Consider the following 13,631-nt stretch of genomic DNA (forward strand, 5'->3'; position numbering starts at 1 on the left):
CTGGCTGACAGAGGTTCTTGGAGAAAGCATATGGAGTTCTTAAAATATGTTTATGTAATATCCTTATAAGAACTTTACCTAATGGCTGGTGTTTGTCTTAGACGAGAACTGAATTCTTCTGACCCTTCTCCTCCACATGTTACCTTTCAAGGTGTTCTTGTTTTTTTCAGACATTACAACTGTGAATTTTGCCTCTTGAATATGAAGCAAAATCCATTAGTGACTGCTTCTATTCTGACATGAGGGGAAGGCACTTGCAACTCTACAATTATTCAATCCGTGCATTATGACTTCATCCCTTTATGCATATTCTGATCTTATTATCTGGGTTTAGAGATTGATTACTCATCTCTCCCTTATCCTGGTTGTCAGGGAACTATTGCTATGTATCATTTTAATTCCAAGAGCATAGAACTGTGTAATGTTTGCTTAGTCCTCATTTATATTCCTCATGCAACATATGGGAGAAGATATTATGCTTGATTCCCAATTTGTTGTGCACAGTTCTTTTCTCAGAGAGATGCATGGAAAAACCTTTCAGGTTTTTTTTTTTTTTATTCCTCAACTTCCTCCCCGCACTGCTTGTCATTATGCAGTCCTTATGAATGCTGGATTCGTTACTTGTTGGTTCTCCTTCCCCAGTGCAAAGTACATTAAAATGTAGGGCAAATTCTACCCTCAGTTATGCCTGTGCAGTCTTGGCCCATCTGTCTATTGGTTTCTCTACAATATAAGGATAAATGTAGGTGTGTATATACAGTATTCTGTACTATGTGTATGTACACATGGATTAGGGTGACCAGATGTCCCAATTTTATAGGGACAGTCCTGATTTTTGGGTCTTTTTCTTATATAGCTCCTATTACCCCCCACCCCCATCCAAATTTTTCACATTTGCTATCTGGTCACCCTAACATGGATACACATACGCATAGATCAATTAAAAGACTCCCTGTGACTTCACTGGGCTTTGGATGACGCCCATATACAGTAAGCAGTCAATTTGTTGTTCATTGTTGGACGCTCTTGGACCCAGATTTTCTAGACTCTTTTTCTCTTTAAATTTATGCTAGGATGGACAAACTTGTGGGCATGACTTTGAATCCACTCAAATATCATGGGTCCACAGACTGCTTCATACTGAATGTTATTGGTTTTGCATTATGCTATGGAAAAAGGAACAAAAAGAGGAGAGTGGGAGAGAGGTCAGGTGAACAGTGGAACAGAAAGCGGACAGAATGGGGACAGGGTTGTGGGAGAAGACTGACGAAAGCTACAGAGAAAGAAAAAGAATTCTACTGGACAAATATGGGATGTACAACATCTGTTTGTGCCAGTCTCACTTGTGGAGTTTCTTCTGTTCCCCAATACATAGAACAGCCTCTGCTTTAAGTAGAAGTTGCTGAGTTAGATATATGAAAATAATAATAATAGGAGTAACTGGGTGAAATCTGCCACCTGTTATACAGGAGATCAGATAATGGTCCCTTCTGTCTTTAGAATCAATGAATAAAAAAAGATTTTTTTAACAGGATGCCTTTTAAAAATATAGGTTTAAAACAGGAGGGCAAATAGTCAGTTTCTGAAAATCGTATCCAGGGATGACCAAAAATTTTATATCTAAGCTATTTTTTGACAGAAAATTGGGTTTTCAAGTAACTGCAACCTTCACTAGAAGTTTCTGTTTTCCATAGAAATTTTTGACTATTATTTAAAAAAAAACCCAACAAATCCTGAAAACCAAAAGCTTTCCATTTTTTGGATTTTTGACAAAAAGTTGAAATGTTTGGCAGAAAAAACCCCAGGCATTTTCTGACAAGCTCTACTCACCCATTAGCCTGAAACCCAAGAGTGTGGATCTATTATAACTACAATGCTAACTTCAGAGATCAAGAAGTAAGCATGTTTCAACCCCTCCAGAGTTGGACTCCTCTGGAGCCCATCAACCAATGCTCCTCAATTCGCTGGTCAGTGTGCTATTATATATACAAAAAATGTCTCATGTTTTCTGTCTCTGGAATTCAGCTTCAAAATTGTGTGAAATTATTTTGGAGTTTAATTTTCTTAAATTTGTTTTTATAAATAACATACTTGGGCAAAGGGAGAGGCTGTCTGAGTTTTCTGGAGAGGTGGATAATTTCTCCAATGAGCTAAAAGAGTGAGTCATTTGTAAGTGGAGTGAGATCCCACAGCCCCAGTTGCATTTTCAGTTCCTCTTCTTTCATATTTCTTCTTTCTGCGTCCATGTTTCTCTGACACATGCATTACCTCTACGACCCCTAAGAATGAATGTCTAGGTCTGGGATTGCAAAGCAGATTTAAATGAAAATATATCAAATTTAGATTTGTTTTTATTTTTTTCCTGACTCTCTTGGCAGTAATAAATGAAGAGGAATTTGTAAAAAATAGCCTTATGTTTGTTAATTACTTAATTGAATGTAATTATCCTTGGACTACTTTTGCAGGAATGGCAAGGAATGTATTACGCCAAAAAGAAAAATGGAGATAGCATACAACAAAATGTGAAGATAATACCTGTCATCGGACAGGGAGGGTAAGTGCAAAAGTTAAGTACCTTGTCAATATGTATTAGAGGTATGATACAATGCTCAATGAAGTCAGAAACTCCCATTGGCTTCAGTGGGTCTTGCATCGGTCTTTATTGCTTTCTAAGTGAAATTCATCCCTGCAGAGCTGGGAGCTTGCAGTGGGACAGATCCACCACTTAAGTTCTCAGGGTAAAATCCACTTTACTCACATAATGCTCGGCTAATTGCACTGTATGTAAGGGAAGTGAAATCCAAACCCCAGTGCAGAGCCAGGGTTTGGGCCAAGCTCCCTGTGGCTATTATTCCAGCCTGCGGGATAGAGTGGTGAGTGCTCCCATTATGCCTTGTGTTGAGGCCACTGGAGGGGTCACATAAACCTAGAGCCTGTGTTCCCTCCCGTCATCTCCATCCATGCTGGCCTATGCAAGGCTGGTGTGCAGACTGGTTCTGTGGTGCAGCGACTGGATCTGTGTAGGTCCTTTACACTTACATCCCAGGTGAACTTGACCCAAAGGGAGCTAACATTCCTTACTCAGGCAAAATTCCCATTTTTCAGCACTTCCATTCAGCCATTGACTGGGACGTTTAGAGCAGAATGGCAAATATTGATTATTAGAACATTTATGGTAAGTCCCCCTATGCAATTTCAGTAAAGAAAGGGGGACCAGCTGGCACATATTGTAGCAATCCCCAAACTCTCTGGGAATTTTCCAAACATGCACCTTACCTTATGCCTTAGTTCCTCCTATTCTACTGAAGCATCAGGCAGTCCAGTTCCTCCATTGATTATCATCACTTGCTAGTTGTGATGCTTCTTCCTAGGTGATGCCAGTGGAAAACATGCAGAGTTATTAAAATAAAATGGGCTTGATGATATAAGAGTACACGTTCCTCCGGAAACCCCCACTTTTGTATGTCCCTTCCTTCTCAGGTTGATCTGTCTTACCATGAAGGAAAGGTTATATGCAACTTCTTTCCTATCCAACAAACATTATAGGTTAATTAAGTGAGCAGTGGAAACTCCACTCTTTATAGGCAGAAGAAGTGGGATGTTTTAAATTGCTGGCATCCCTCAGTAGTAATTCATACTCTCTATTCTCCATCAGTGGAGCAAAAGAATCTGGCAGCTTGTGATACAAAGCAAAGGAAATGGACCCGTACTCATGTATACATTACCTGAGTACAAAGCAAATGCGGTTGGCACAGGGAGTGTCATGCCAATCTGGAGGCATTTAGGATGGTACTAGCCTAGGTGACTGCTCCACCCCTAAACCCTATAGTCTGTCTGTCTGGACCTACATCATTGCAGATGCACCAGCCACATCATACACCTAAACTTCCCCCAGCAGCAGCAGAGAATGAGCCCACATAGCATGGCTATACAGCACACACATCCCACCCTCCCTCCCTCCTGCCCTCCAGTGCAGCTGAACTGCATTGGTTCCATGCCCTCACAGAGTACGATTTGTTCTGGATGGATTTATTGCTAGTATGGATCTTGTAAATTTAAAATGCTGCTAGATGTGAATCAGAGCTGGGAGTTGGTGCGACAATAATGCATTGTTTTTTGCCTACAGAAAGATTAGACACTATGTGTCAATTAGTAGACTGTGCAATGACAACAATAAGGTAAGAAAAAAGGTGACTTGTCCATTTTAGTTTAAGCAGAAAATATCACAGCGTGATCAGGAAATTGATTAACTGGATTTTCTTTTATTGATTTGTAGGCAGAAAGAATATGTGAACGTGTTCAGGCTGAATCTCAGACAGGTACGTGATTGCATTTTTGTCACAAGAAGCATGGGATATATGCAGGAAAAGATTAGATAGATTCGCTAAGATCAGACTCAGACACGGGTTACAAAGCGCAGTGAAAACAATAATATTTAGATAGCAATAAAATGTATTCCTGGGGGAGACAAAATAAATGTGAGTTATCTATGCCAGGCAAATTTGTTTCAGCAGTGACATAAATCAAACAAACCTTGAAAATGTAACATGTCTGTGTTAGAACCAAGAGTGGGTACCACATTTGGCTCTATTTCACATTCCAATTGTAGGTAGTGTAGTTGATGCAATCTCTATGACTGGATTAGAAATGTCAAGGACACCATCTAGATGGAATTACGTCATGGCTAATATAATTCATGGCATGCACCTTTTGCTTCTTTATTAGAGATCTGTTGCTTTTGCTATTTTGGGATATTGCACATGGATGGATATGATGATGAATGCACATCATTTAGGGCTTGGTCCTGCTCCCATTGAAGTTCATGGCAAAACTCGCCTGGGCTTCTATGGGCCTTAGAGTTCCAGAGTTTACAGGGTGGTTTCAACCCCAAATCAATCTGTTTATATTCTGAACAATTATGATTAGGAAACTCCCAGTTGGTTTTTTATTTAATTTAAATTAAAACCCGGATAACTGCCTCCTCCCCTTTAAAAAAAATACTGAAGTATTCTAGCAGGATTTGTCCCAAACATTACAGCTTCCAGTAATGCCACTTCAGGATCTGGGGCAGTGCTGCAGGAGACAGCAGTACATTTTAACAAAGGTACCCATATAGCCCGTGTGCCTCTAGCCTCCTTTCCACCTGAAGCAGGAGGTGTGTGGGACCAAGTTATGCTATTCCACTTTCTGCTACAAACAGAAAAGCAGAGGGATCAAACCCACATTCCTCATGTGCCTCTGGTGGAAGCCATCTTCCATTGGAGGGTGTGGGGGAACAATGAGGTAGCTTAGGGAGTAAATCAGAAGAAAGCAATACCCTAGCACTCCAGGGCGTTCTGTACAAGCAGCCACGGGGGATTTTGCTGTCTAACTCTACTCTCTGCTGCCTGGTGGTCTTCAGACACACATACCCCATCAGTGCTGGGATTTGCCCCTCCAGTATTGGCACTTTAGAGGACTTAAAATAAATCCTTTGTTCCTCCTCTCCTCTCTGCCAAGCCCTTGGGCTCTGCTTATAATTCAGCTCCCCTTTTGATCTTCCCAGCCTAAACTAGTTCCTTTGAAGGGATGAAGGAGTATGTCCACCCACACTTAGAGTCCTAAACTGCAACTCTCTGTCTGCTCCTTGTTGTACTCAGCAGTAATGCCCCCATCCCCTGCCTTAGGCAATCACAGCTCACTGACAAACATTTAACTGGTATGAGTCAATTAAAACTAAAAAACAAGCAATGGGCCAAACCCTGTCCTCGGTTATCCTTGTGTAACCACTTTCTGTGCTAATTAACCCACATGCAGTGGGACTGTGTAGGCCTAAATGAGCTCAGAAATTGCCCTATTGACTTAAGTCACTGTATCTGCGTTTCAGTTCCCCCATCTGTAAAACAGGGAGAACAGACTCCCTCCCATAGGCTGTTCTGAGGATTAAGTAGGTAATGTCTATACGTATGTCAAGGTTGGCTTACTAAGTATTATTATTTGTACAGTCCAACAACTCTTGCATGAAGCCATTTAATGGTGATTTTCTAAGATGTGGAATATTCAGACATCAGAGAACTCTTGTCTACTGAAGTTTCTATCTTGCCTTAGAGCCAAATGCTTTCTGCCTCTGGCACTAAACACATCTAGTGCAGGGGGTAGCCTTAAAGACAATGCAGACTCCGCCCGGAGTTTGAGGGGTTGGTAGGGGTGGTATAGGGAAGTGACCATCAGCTTCACCACTGTGTAAACCCATAGGACCTAAGGAAGAGCTCTGTGTAGTTCGAAAGCTTGTCTCTCTTACCAACAGAAGTTGGTCCGGTAGAATGTATTACCTCACCCACCTTGTCTCTCTAGATCCGTAATGGATTTTCAGGGCCCCTCTGACTTCTACAGCTCTATTACTGGCAGTGCTGTGGCTGAACACCACTCTGCACCAATGCAGTGGGTTAAGAGAGGACTCTCAGTGCTCTTAGATCCTCTACACAAAGGCCATTTACTTTTGTGTCTTTGCTTGAGGCAAGAGCAGCATTCAGAGAGTATGACGTGGGAGCATCCATGGCAAGACCAGTGTGAATACAGTTCTAAGAAGCTGTTTTCCAACCAACTGTAGCATTATGTATGTTGTTCCGCTGCTACCAAGCTTTTACCTGTCTTTAGTTTCCTTTAACATATAATCTGGGAAGAGCCTTTGTTGCAGTCATTGTATAACATTGATGTCTCCACAGATATTCAGACTTGCCGACACAAAGATAGGAGGAAAGGATCGCTCGATGTCAGATCCACAACCTCAAGAGGAAGTGATGGTATGTTAGATAAGTGGATGTTTGTATATTTTTTCACATGGCTTTTCAAAACCCTCAAGCCATGAATATTTCATATTTATGCAACTACCCCATGTGTTTTGCCTCTGAACAATATTTTTTACACTACTTTTTTGAAACCTTTAGAAACGAAAGGCCAGATTCCGCCACCCTTACTAACGTTGGGTAGCACTTACTGTCATGAGTAATCCCATAGAATTCATAGAGCTACTCACAAAGTAAGTTACTCTTCATCATTAGTAAAGGTAGCAGATTCTGGGGCCCCCACAAGTATTGGGGTTTGTTGTAGTTTCCCTACTTACTCTTCCCATGAAAGTCAAAGTTAAATTTCTTCTTAGTTTTTGTTTGCTTTATTTGCACTGTGTTGTGTCATATATCAGGGAGTTACACTTCATCATGGCATTTCACCCTTCACATACTGCAGGGTTTTGCTGGTGTTTATAAAGCTTCTGTTAAAACGTGTATCAGTACATTCTAGGCAACGGTCAAAGTCTGGTGAAAATTTGAAGTAACAGATTTACTTCTAATTTTCACCAGACTTTGACCATTGCTACAAAAATAGCCTGGATTCTGATGCTGAAGATGTGCTCAGCACAAAGAGTAGCAGAGAAGTAGCCACATCTTACAGGTTACAAAACAGAAAGTAGCCTAGTTTGGCCTTTGCTGCCAAAAATTGCTAATTGACACAAAAGAGGTATGTTTTCCAGTCCCTGATTAATAACATCGGTTGTTACAGGCTAGAATCTCAGTTGGCATAGCTCCTCATCACTGCATTAAGTTCAAAGAACCTACACTGATTTACACTAGTTGATGATCTGACTCATTGTGTCTTGTCATGTATTACACCCTTGTAGTATTACAGGCCCCTCCTCGCCCCCCCAAAAACAACGTAATATGGCGCTGGTGGCTGAACATTTTATAAAATATTTAAAATATAAAAACAGCAACTATCTTGCCAGGCCATTATGGCTACTTATCTCTGTTCTGTTTTGTTGGTGATTCAGCGTGCATCTATGTGGGCATCCTTATCAGCATAGCAGGACATGTGTGCATATGCATGATGTTATAGGTGGTCCTGAAGGTCATGGCAAACGAGGAATTCTTGGCTAACTCTGGATGTCATGCATTGTCATTTTAATCAGGGTGCTAATTTTGCTTTGTTTTCTGCACAGGCAGTTCACAGAGGCGACACTCCTCAATGGCCAGGATACATTCCATGACTATTGAAGCACCCATCACCAAGGTAATCCGCCATTGCTGGTGTTCATGAAGTCAGACAATCAGAATTTACTTGGATGTTTTTTCTGAAATACTATGGCAGAAACCCTCTGCACAACACCTGGCCTGAGTAGCTGGGCCACATGCAATGGCTGTAGAAGCTTGTGCTGGCCCTTACACCATGTCTTCCCTTCCTCCCATCTCCCACAGTGAGTGACTGGGAAGATCCAGGAAGTGGCAAATGCTCTGTTCCCAATCCACCCTTGCCTGCCCATACTGTCCCCTGCCTGTCCCCTCTGCCTGCCACATAGGGATGTGCACCCTCTGCCTCTCTCTCCACATTCAGCTCCCACTTTAGCACAATCACACTGGTTCTGTTGCCTGGAGGCACTCTGCCCATGCAAAGGAAGGGACTGGATTTCCCTTACATACATATTCATTGTAATGCATAGGGGCTGACTTTTATTTTTCCCTGGGGATGCTCTGCCCTGAGGTCCTGCCCCCACTCTGCCCCCTCTCCCGAGGCCCCACTCTCACTCTGCCTCTTCCCGCTCCACTCCAACCCCTCCCCTGAGGCCCTCCCCTGCCTGCCACTCGCTGCTCTCTGCCCTCCCCCAGCCACCAAACGGCTGATTGGCGCTGAGCACCCACTATTTTTTTCCTGTGGATGTTCGAGCCCCGGAGCACCCACAGAGTCAGTGCCTGTGTTGTAATGTGTCTCAAGAAACCACTCAAGAGACCAACAAATATCAGTTGCTTAATAAAGTGACTTTCTGATAAAGATAGAAGAGGATTGTACTGGGTCTGTTTGGAGATACTTTGGGCCAGTGTCTTAAGACAGGAAGTTGCCTAATAAGAATGGTCTCTTTAAAACCTTGATCCTGCTCCCAAAGTCAATAAAAAAACCTCAGTGTTTCACTATTGATCCCCTACAGATTTCACAGTAGTTCTACACGATCTGGATTAAATACTGCTATGTTTAGTAGCGATGACTTCTCATATTAGTCACCGAGAATCTCTCTTTTCTTCAATCACTTCTAAATTTCAAGAGTTTCTTATATTAACCTAGGTAATAAATATTATCAATGCTGCACAAGAAAGCAGTCCCATGCCTGTCGCAGAAGCTTTAGATCGAGTGTTGGAGATTCTAAGAACCACTGAGTTATACTCTCCACAACTTGGGACAAAAGATGAAGATCCACATACGAGTGATCTCGTTGGAGGATTAATGACAGTGAGTACATATGATGGCAAACAATTGCTGACATAAATGCTGGGGCCTGGATTCTCCTTGCACTTATTTCAGTTTACAACAGTGTAACTCCATTGATTTGAATGGAATCACTCCTGATTTACACTGTTACAAGTGAAAGGAGGATCAGGTCCCTTGATTTTTTTTTTTTTAATGGACTACTCAAGTATACGTATTAAAGTTCTGTGCGTAAATTGGGAGCCCAAACTGCATCATATGATGCACGCATGGGAGGCAGGGGAGATTGTGCAGGAGGTGGAGGGGGCAGGCTTCTGGGGGAGGCATAGGGTGGGTGCGGGTGCCTACAGAGGTCGAGGGGGGGGTTGTGAGGGAAGTTGGGGAGGAGTACTGGCTGCCTGCAGGAGGTTGGAAGGCAGGGGTGCCCCCAGTTCACTCTCACTCCCTGTCGGTGCCAGATGGCAGGTACCCAGTCAACCCCACATCTTCCCTGCCAAGCCCAGTGAGACAGGAGGCTGCTCCCCCCCCCGTCAAGTCTGGCTCTCCTGCAGTGCACACGCACAGAGGTCTCTCTGAGCCCAGCTGCCCTGCGGCCTGCCTGACCTGAACAGACTACATCAGTGTAGCTCACACCAGCAGGATCTATATGGGGCATTAGAGCACCACACGTTAGTGCTCTCTGCACTTCGTGCCCCTGTAGAGCAGTCTGAATCCCCATGTAAAATTGCTTCTCCCAGAAATCTGCCACCCTGAGGCAGTTGTATAGTTTGCCTACAGCTTAAGTGGCCTTTGCATCTACTCTTTGAATTGGTAAATATCACTGACTCATTGCTCACTTCATTCCATCTGAACCAACCTCTGCAAATGTGTGTTCTGATCCCACACAACCCTCAACGTCAGTCCATGATCATATGGCATAAGGATTCACAGAAAGTTAGTGTACCATAATATACAAAATCCTCACTGGATATAGAACAAAAACTTTTACAAGGCAAAGGGAGAGTCAGAGAAGGGATGTTTCAGAGGATGAATGTATAGTATATATTGATTTTGAAAATGATCTACAAGAAACATTTGTTCAGCAAAGGAGTTGAAGATGGAAGATTAAATTATTCCATCTCATGTACAAACGGCATTATATTGATAATCTGGCAACACAAGCAGAGGATGCAGCTGCTCATGGTGAACAAGGAACCATCTACAAAATGACACGGCTTATCCGTGGTAAATGGCAGACACCAACAAACTCTCTCATCAGGAACAAACAAGGACACCTACTAATAACCGAAAAAGAACAAGAAATGTGCTGGACAGAGCATTTCAAAGAATTGCTGAACAGGGAGTCGCCTAAAGAGGAAGCAAACATCCAGGAGGCAGAAGAAGATCTTGATATCAACACAGACACCCCAACTAAGGAAGAGATTATTCAAGCCATCAGATCCTTAAAAAATAGAAAAGCTCCTGGCAAGGATAACTTGAATGCAGAATTGTTCAAGGTAAATCCTAAATTAGCAGCATCTATCCTGGTCCCTCTATTTACATCAGTCTGGGAAAGGGAAAAAGTGGCAGATGGGTGGACCAATGAGGTTATAGTGAAGATGCCAAAGAAAGGAACTCTCAGTGATTGTAATAACTAGCGTGGTATCACACTTTTATCTCTGCTAAGCAAAGTATGGTTGTAAGACGGATTGGCAACCTTTGGCACGCAGCCTGTCAGGGAAATCCACTGGCGGGCTGGGCCGGTTTGTTTACCTGCAGCGTCCGCAGGTTCGGCCGATCACAGCTCCCACTGGCCATGGTTCGCCGCTCCAGGCCAATGGGGGCTGCAGGAAGCGGCAGCCAGCACATCCCTCATCCCACGCCACTTCCCGCAGCCCCCATTGGCTTGGAATGGTGAACCACAGCCAGTGGGAGCTGCGATTGGCCGAACCTGCGGACACTGCAGGTAAACAAACCATCCCGGCCCGCCAGCGGATTTTCCGGATGGGCCGCATGCCAAAGGTTGCCGGTCCCTCGTGTAAGATCGTAGTCCAGCATATATTATAGGCAGTTGATAGTGTTCTCAGAAAAGAGCAAGCTGGTTTTCAGAAAGGGCGTGGATGCACAGACAAGATCTTCACTCTACGAAGCATAAATAGAACAGTGCTTAGAATGGCAACGGCAACTCTACATACATTTCATAGACTTTGAGAAGGCTTTTGATAGCATTCACAGGATGCAGGCATACGGAATTCCTTTCCGTATAATCATTGTCATCAAAAGCTTCTATTTCAACTTTACATGCAGTGTTGATCCCAGTGAGCTCAGTTTTGAAGTCAAAACAGGAGTACGTCAGGGGTGTGTCATGTCTGCAATCCTTTCAATATTGCCATTGACTGGGTAATGCGGTGTACAACAGAAGACATGGCAAGAGGCATTAAATGGACACTCTTCTCATCCCTTGAAGACCTGGACTTCGCTCTTCTATCACATACCCAACATGATATACAAGAAAAAACACCTTGACTCAACCCATTCAGCCAGCAAATTGGACTGAACTTCAATCGCAATAAGACAGATATCATGACCTTTAATATTGCCTCACTATCACCAGTACGGATAGAGAATTATGTTCTCACCAATGTAGAAACATTCACTTGGGCAGCACCATCAGCCAGGAAGTTGGAATAAGCCAGGACATCCGGAACAAAATCAATAAAGCCAGGAATGCCTTCAGGAGTTTAAATACAGTCTGGAAATCAGCAAAATACAACACCAAAACCAACCTCAAGATTTATCAGAGCTGAGTACTTTCAACACTACGTTATAGTGCAGAATGCTGGGGAATGAGAAAGTCTGACATGTCCAAACTGTCTTCATTCCATACAGCCTGCCTCCGAAAAATCCTCCGTATCTTTTGGACCAGAACAATCTCAAACCTAGATCTATTGACACAGTGCAGCCAAGAGGATCTGAGCACCATCGTTGCCAGGAGTCATTGGAGATGGATTGGTCATGTGCTTCGGGTGGAAACTGATTCCATCACTAGAGTAGCAATAAGATGGACACCTGAAGGCAAGTGAAAACGAGGCTGCCGGAAAACAACATGGCAAAGAGCTGTGGAAGCCGAGCTGAAAAACCTGGGGCACAGCTGGGGAACCATTGAAAGACTTGCCAGAAACAGACAGGAGTGGAGGAGCTTCGTCACTGCCCTAAATGCCAGAGGCATAATAGGAATATGATGATGATCTCATGTACAAGAGACTGTCTCTGTGTGTCATTTAGGCTATTATTATTTGAATGTTATTAAACTCAATGTGGGAATGGCATTCAAAATCAGAACATAGATTTGCCAGCTGTAATCAGATCTGGTATCTCAACTGTAACAAAATCTAGTCCTTTATTCTCGAGGACACTCTGAGTCTGGTGTCTTGAATATTTGTGTCACAGCAGTGCTATTGAAGAAATGTTTAACTTGCTTTAACAGCAGGACAGCCTTCCCCATAAGTCACAAAACTCCAGACTAATTTACTTACAAACCTTAAAATAGAAACTAGATGTAATAATTCTTATAAGTGCAGACATTACACAGGTCAGATATGGCATCCAGATTTGCCTCTGTTGTACACTAGTCATATAATGTTATTAGTAAGTTAGAAAGGTGTGTTTATAAAGGGTTTTTTTTTTAACAACTAGTTTATACATACAGGGCCAACATTAATTAACTGCATCTAAAAGATGTTGGGCTAAATCCTGCTTGCATCTGTGAAGCAAGCAGGAATTGATCCAATATTGTTAAAGTGATGAGTTTAAGGGTAAATATCAAATACATAATTCTGTTTATTTTAACCACTAAGGGCAAGATTGTGTCTTTAGGTACCACCCCAGAATTAAACAAGGGAGGCACTGACACTCAGGTATATATCTCTGAGGCACATTTCCTTCCTGCTTTCTCCTTGCCCACCGTAAAATGTTGCTGGCCTGAATTAGCAGCAAGTCACAAGAGCCACTGTACTGGACTGCCAGGAGAGGTGGGTGGAGCCAACCCTCTGCCTATTTCCTACTACTGCTCACCCACTTGCTCTACAGGAAGTGCGTGGACACATCCAGACCCAAGGTCCAGATAGCACACACAAAAAGATGGAAGCAGAGTTCTTGCTTTGGGCATATTGTCTGAAATCACAATACTGGGCTTAAGAAATTACTGCTCAGATAGAACCTAGTTAATTTTGTGATCTGCATCTTGCTATCTTCCTTCCATTATGATCTACCAAGGTGGTGAAGTATTTGTATAGGCATATCTAAAACATTTTGATATAAACAAAGACAGACAAAGACAGATAAGATAGCTTCTAAGGCTGAAACAGGACATAGTCAAGCTTATGTAGAATCGTTGCACTATTACTTAGTGCCATGTTAGATAA

General features: G+C 42.8%; 1 protein-coding gene across 2 annotated transcripts in view; it reads left to right on the plus strand.

The window, feature by feature from the left end:
* Positions 1-13,631, plus strand: part of PDE8A (phosphodiesterase 8A) — a 195,453-nt gene that overhangs the window by 157,473 nt on the left and 24,349 nt on the right. For both annotated transcript variants that reach the window (XM_074966413.1, XM_074966412.1), the window contains 6 exons: positions 2,466-2,554; positions 4,127-4,178; positions 4,277-4,319; positions 6,705-6,782; positions 7,973-8,043; positions 9,088-9,252. In XM_074966413.1, the coding sequence (XP_074822514.1) occupies positions 2,466-2,554; positions 4,127-4,178; positions 4,277-4,319; positions 6,705-6,782; positions 7,973-8,043; positions 9,088-9,252 (498 nt within the window). The remainder of the gene's footprint in view (positions 1-2,465; positions 2,555-4,126; positions 4,179-4,276; positions 4,320-6,704; positions 6,783-7,972; positions 8,044-9,087; positions 9,253-13,631) is intronic.

This window comes from Natator depressus, chromosome 10 (assembly GCF_965152275.1).
Source record: "Natator depressus isolate rNatDep1 chromosome 10, rNatDep2.hap1, whole genome shotgun sequence".
NCBI lineage: Eukaryota > Metazoa > Chordata > Testudines > Cheloniidae > Natator > Natator depressus.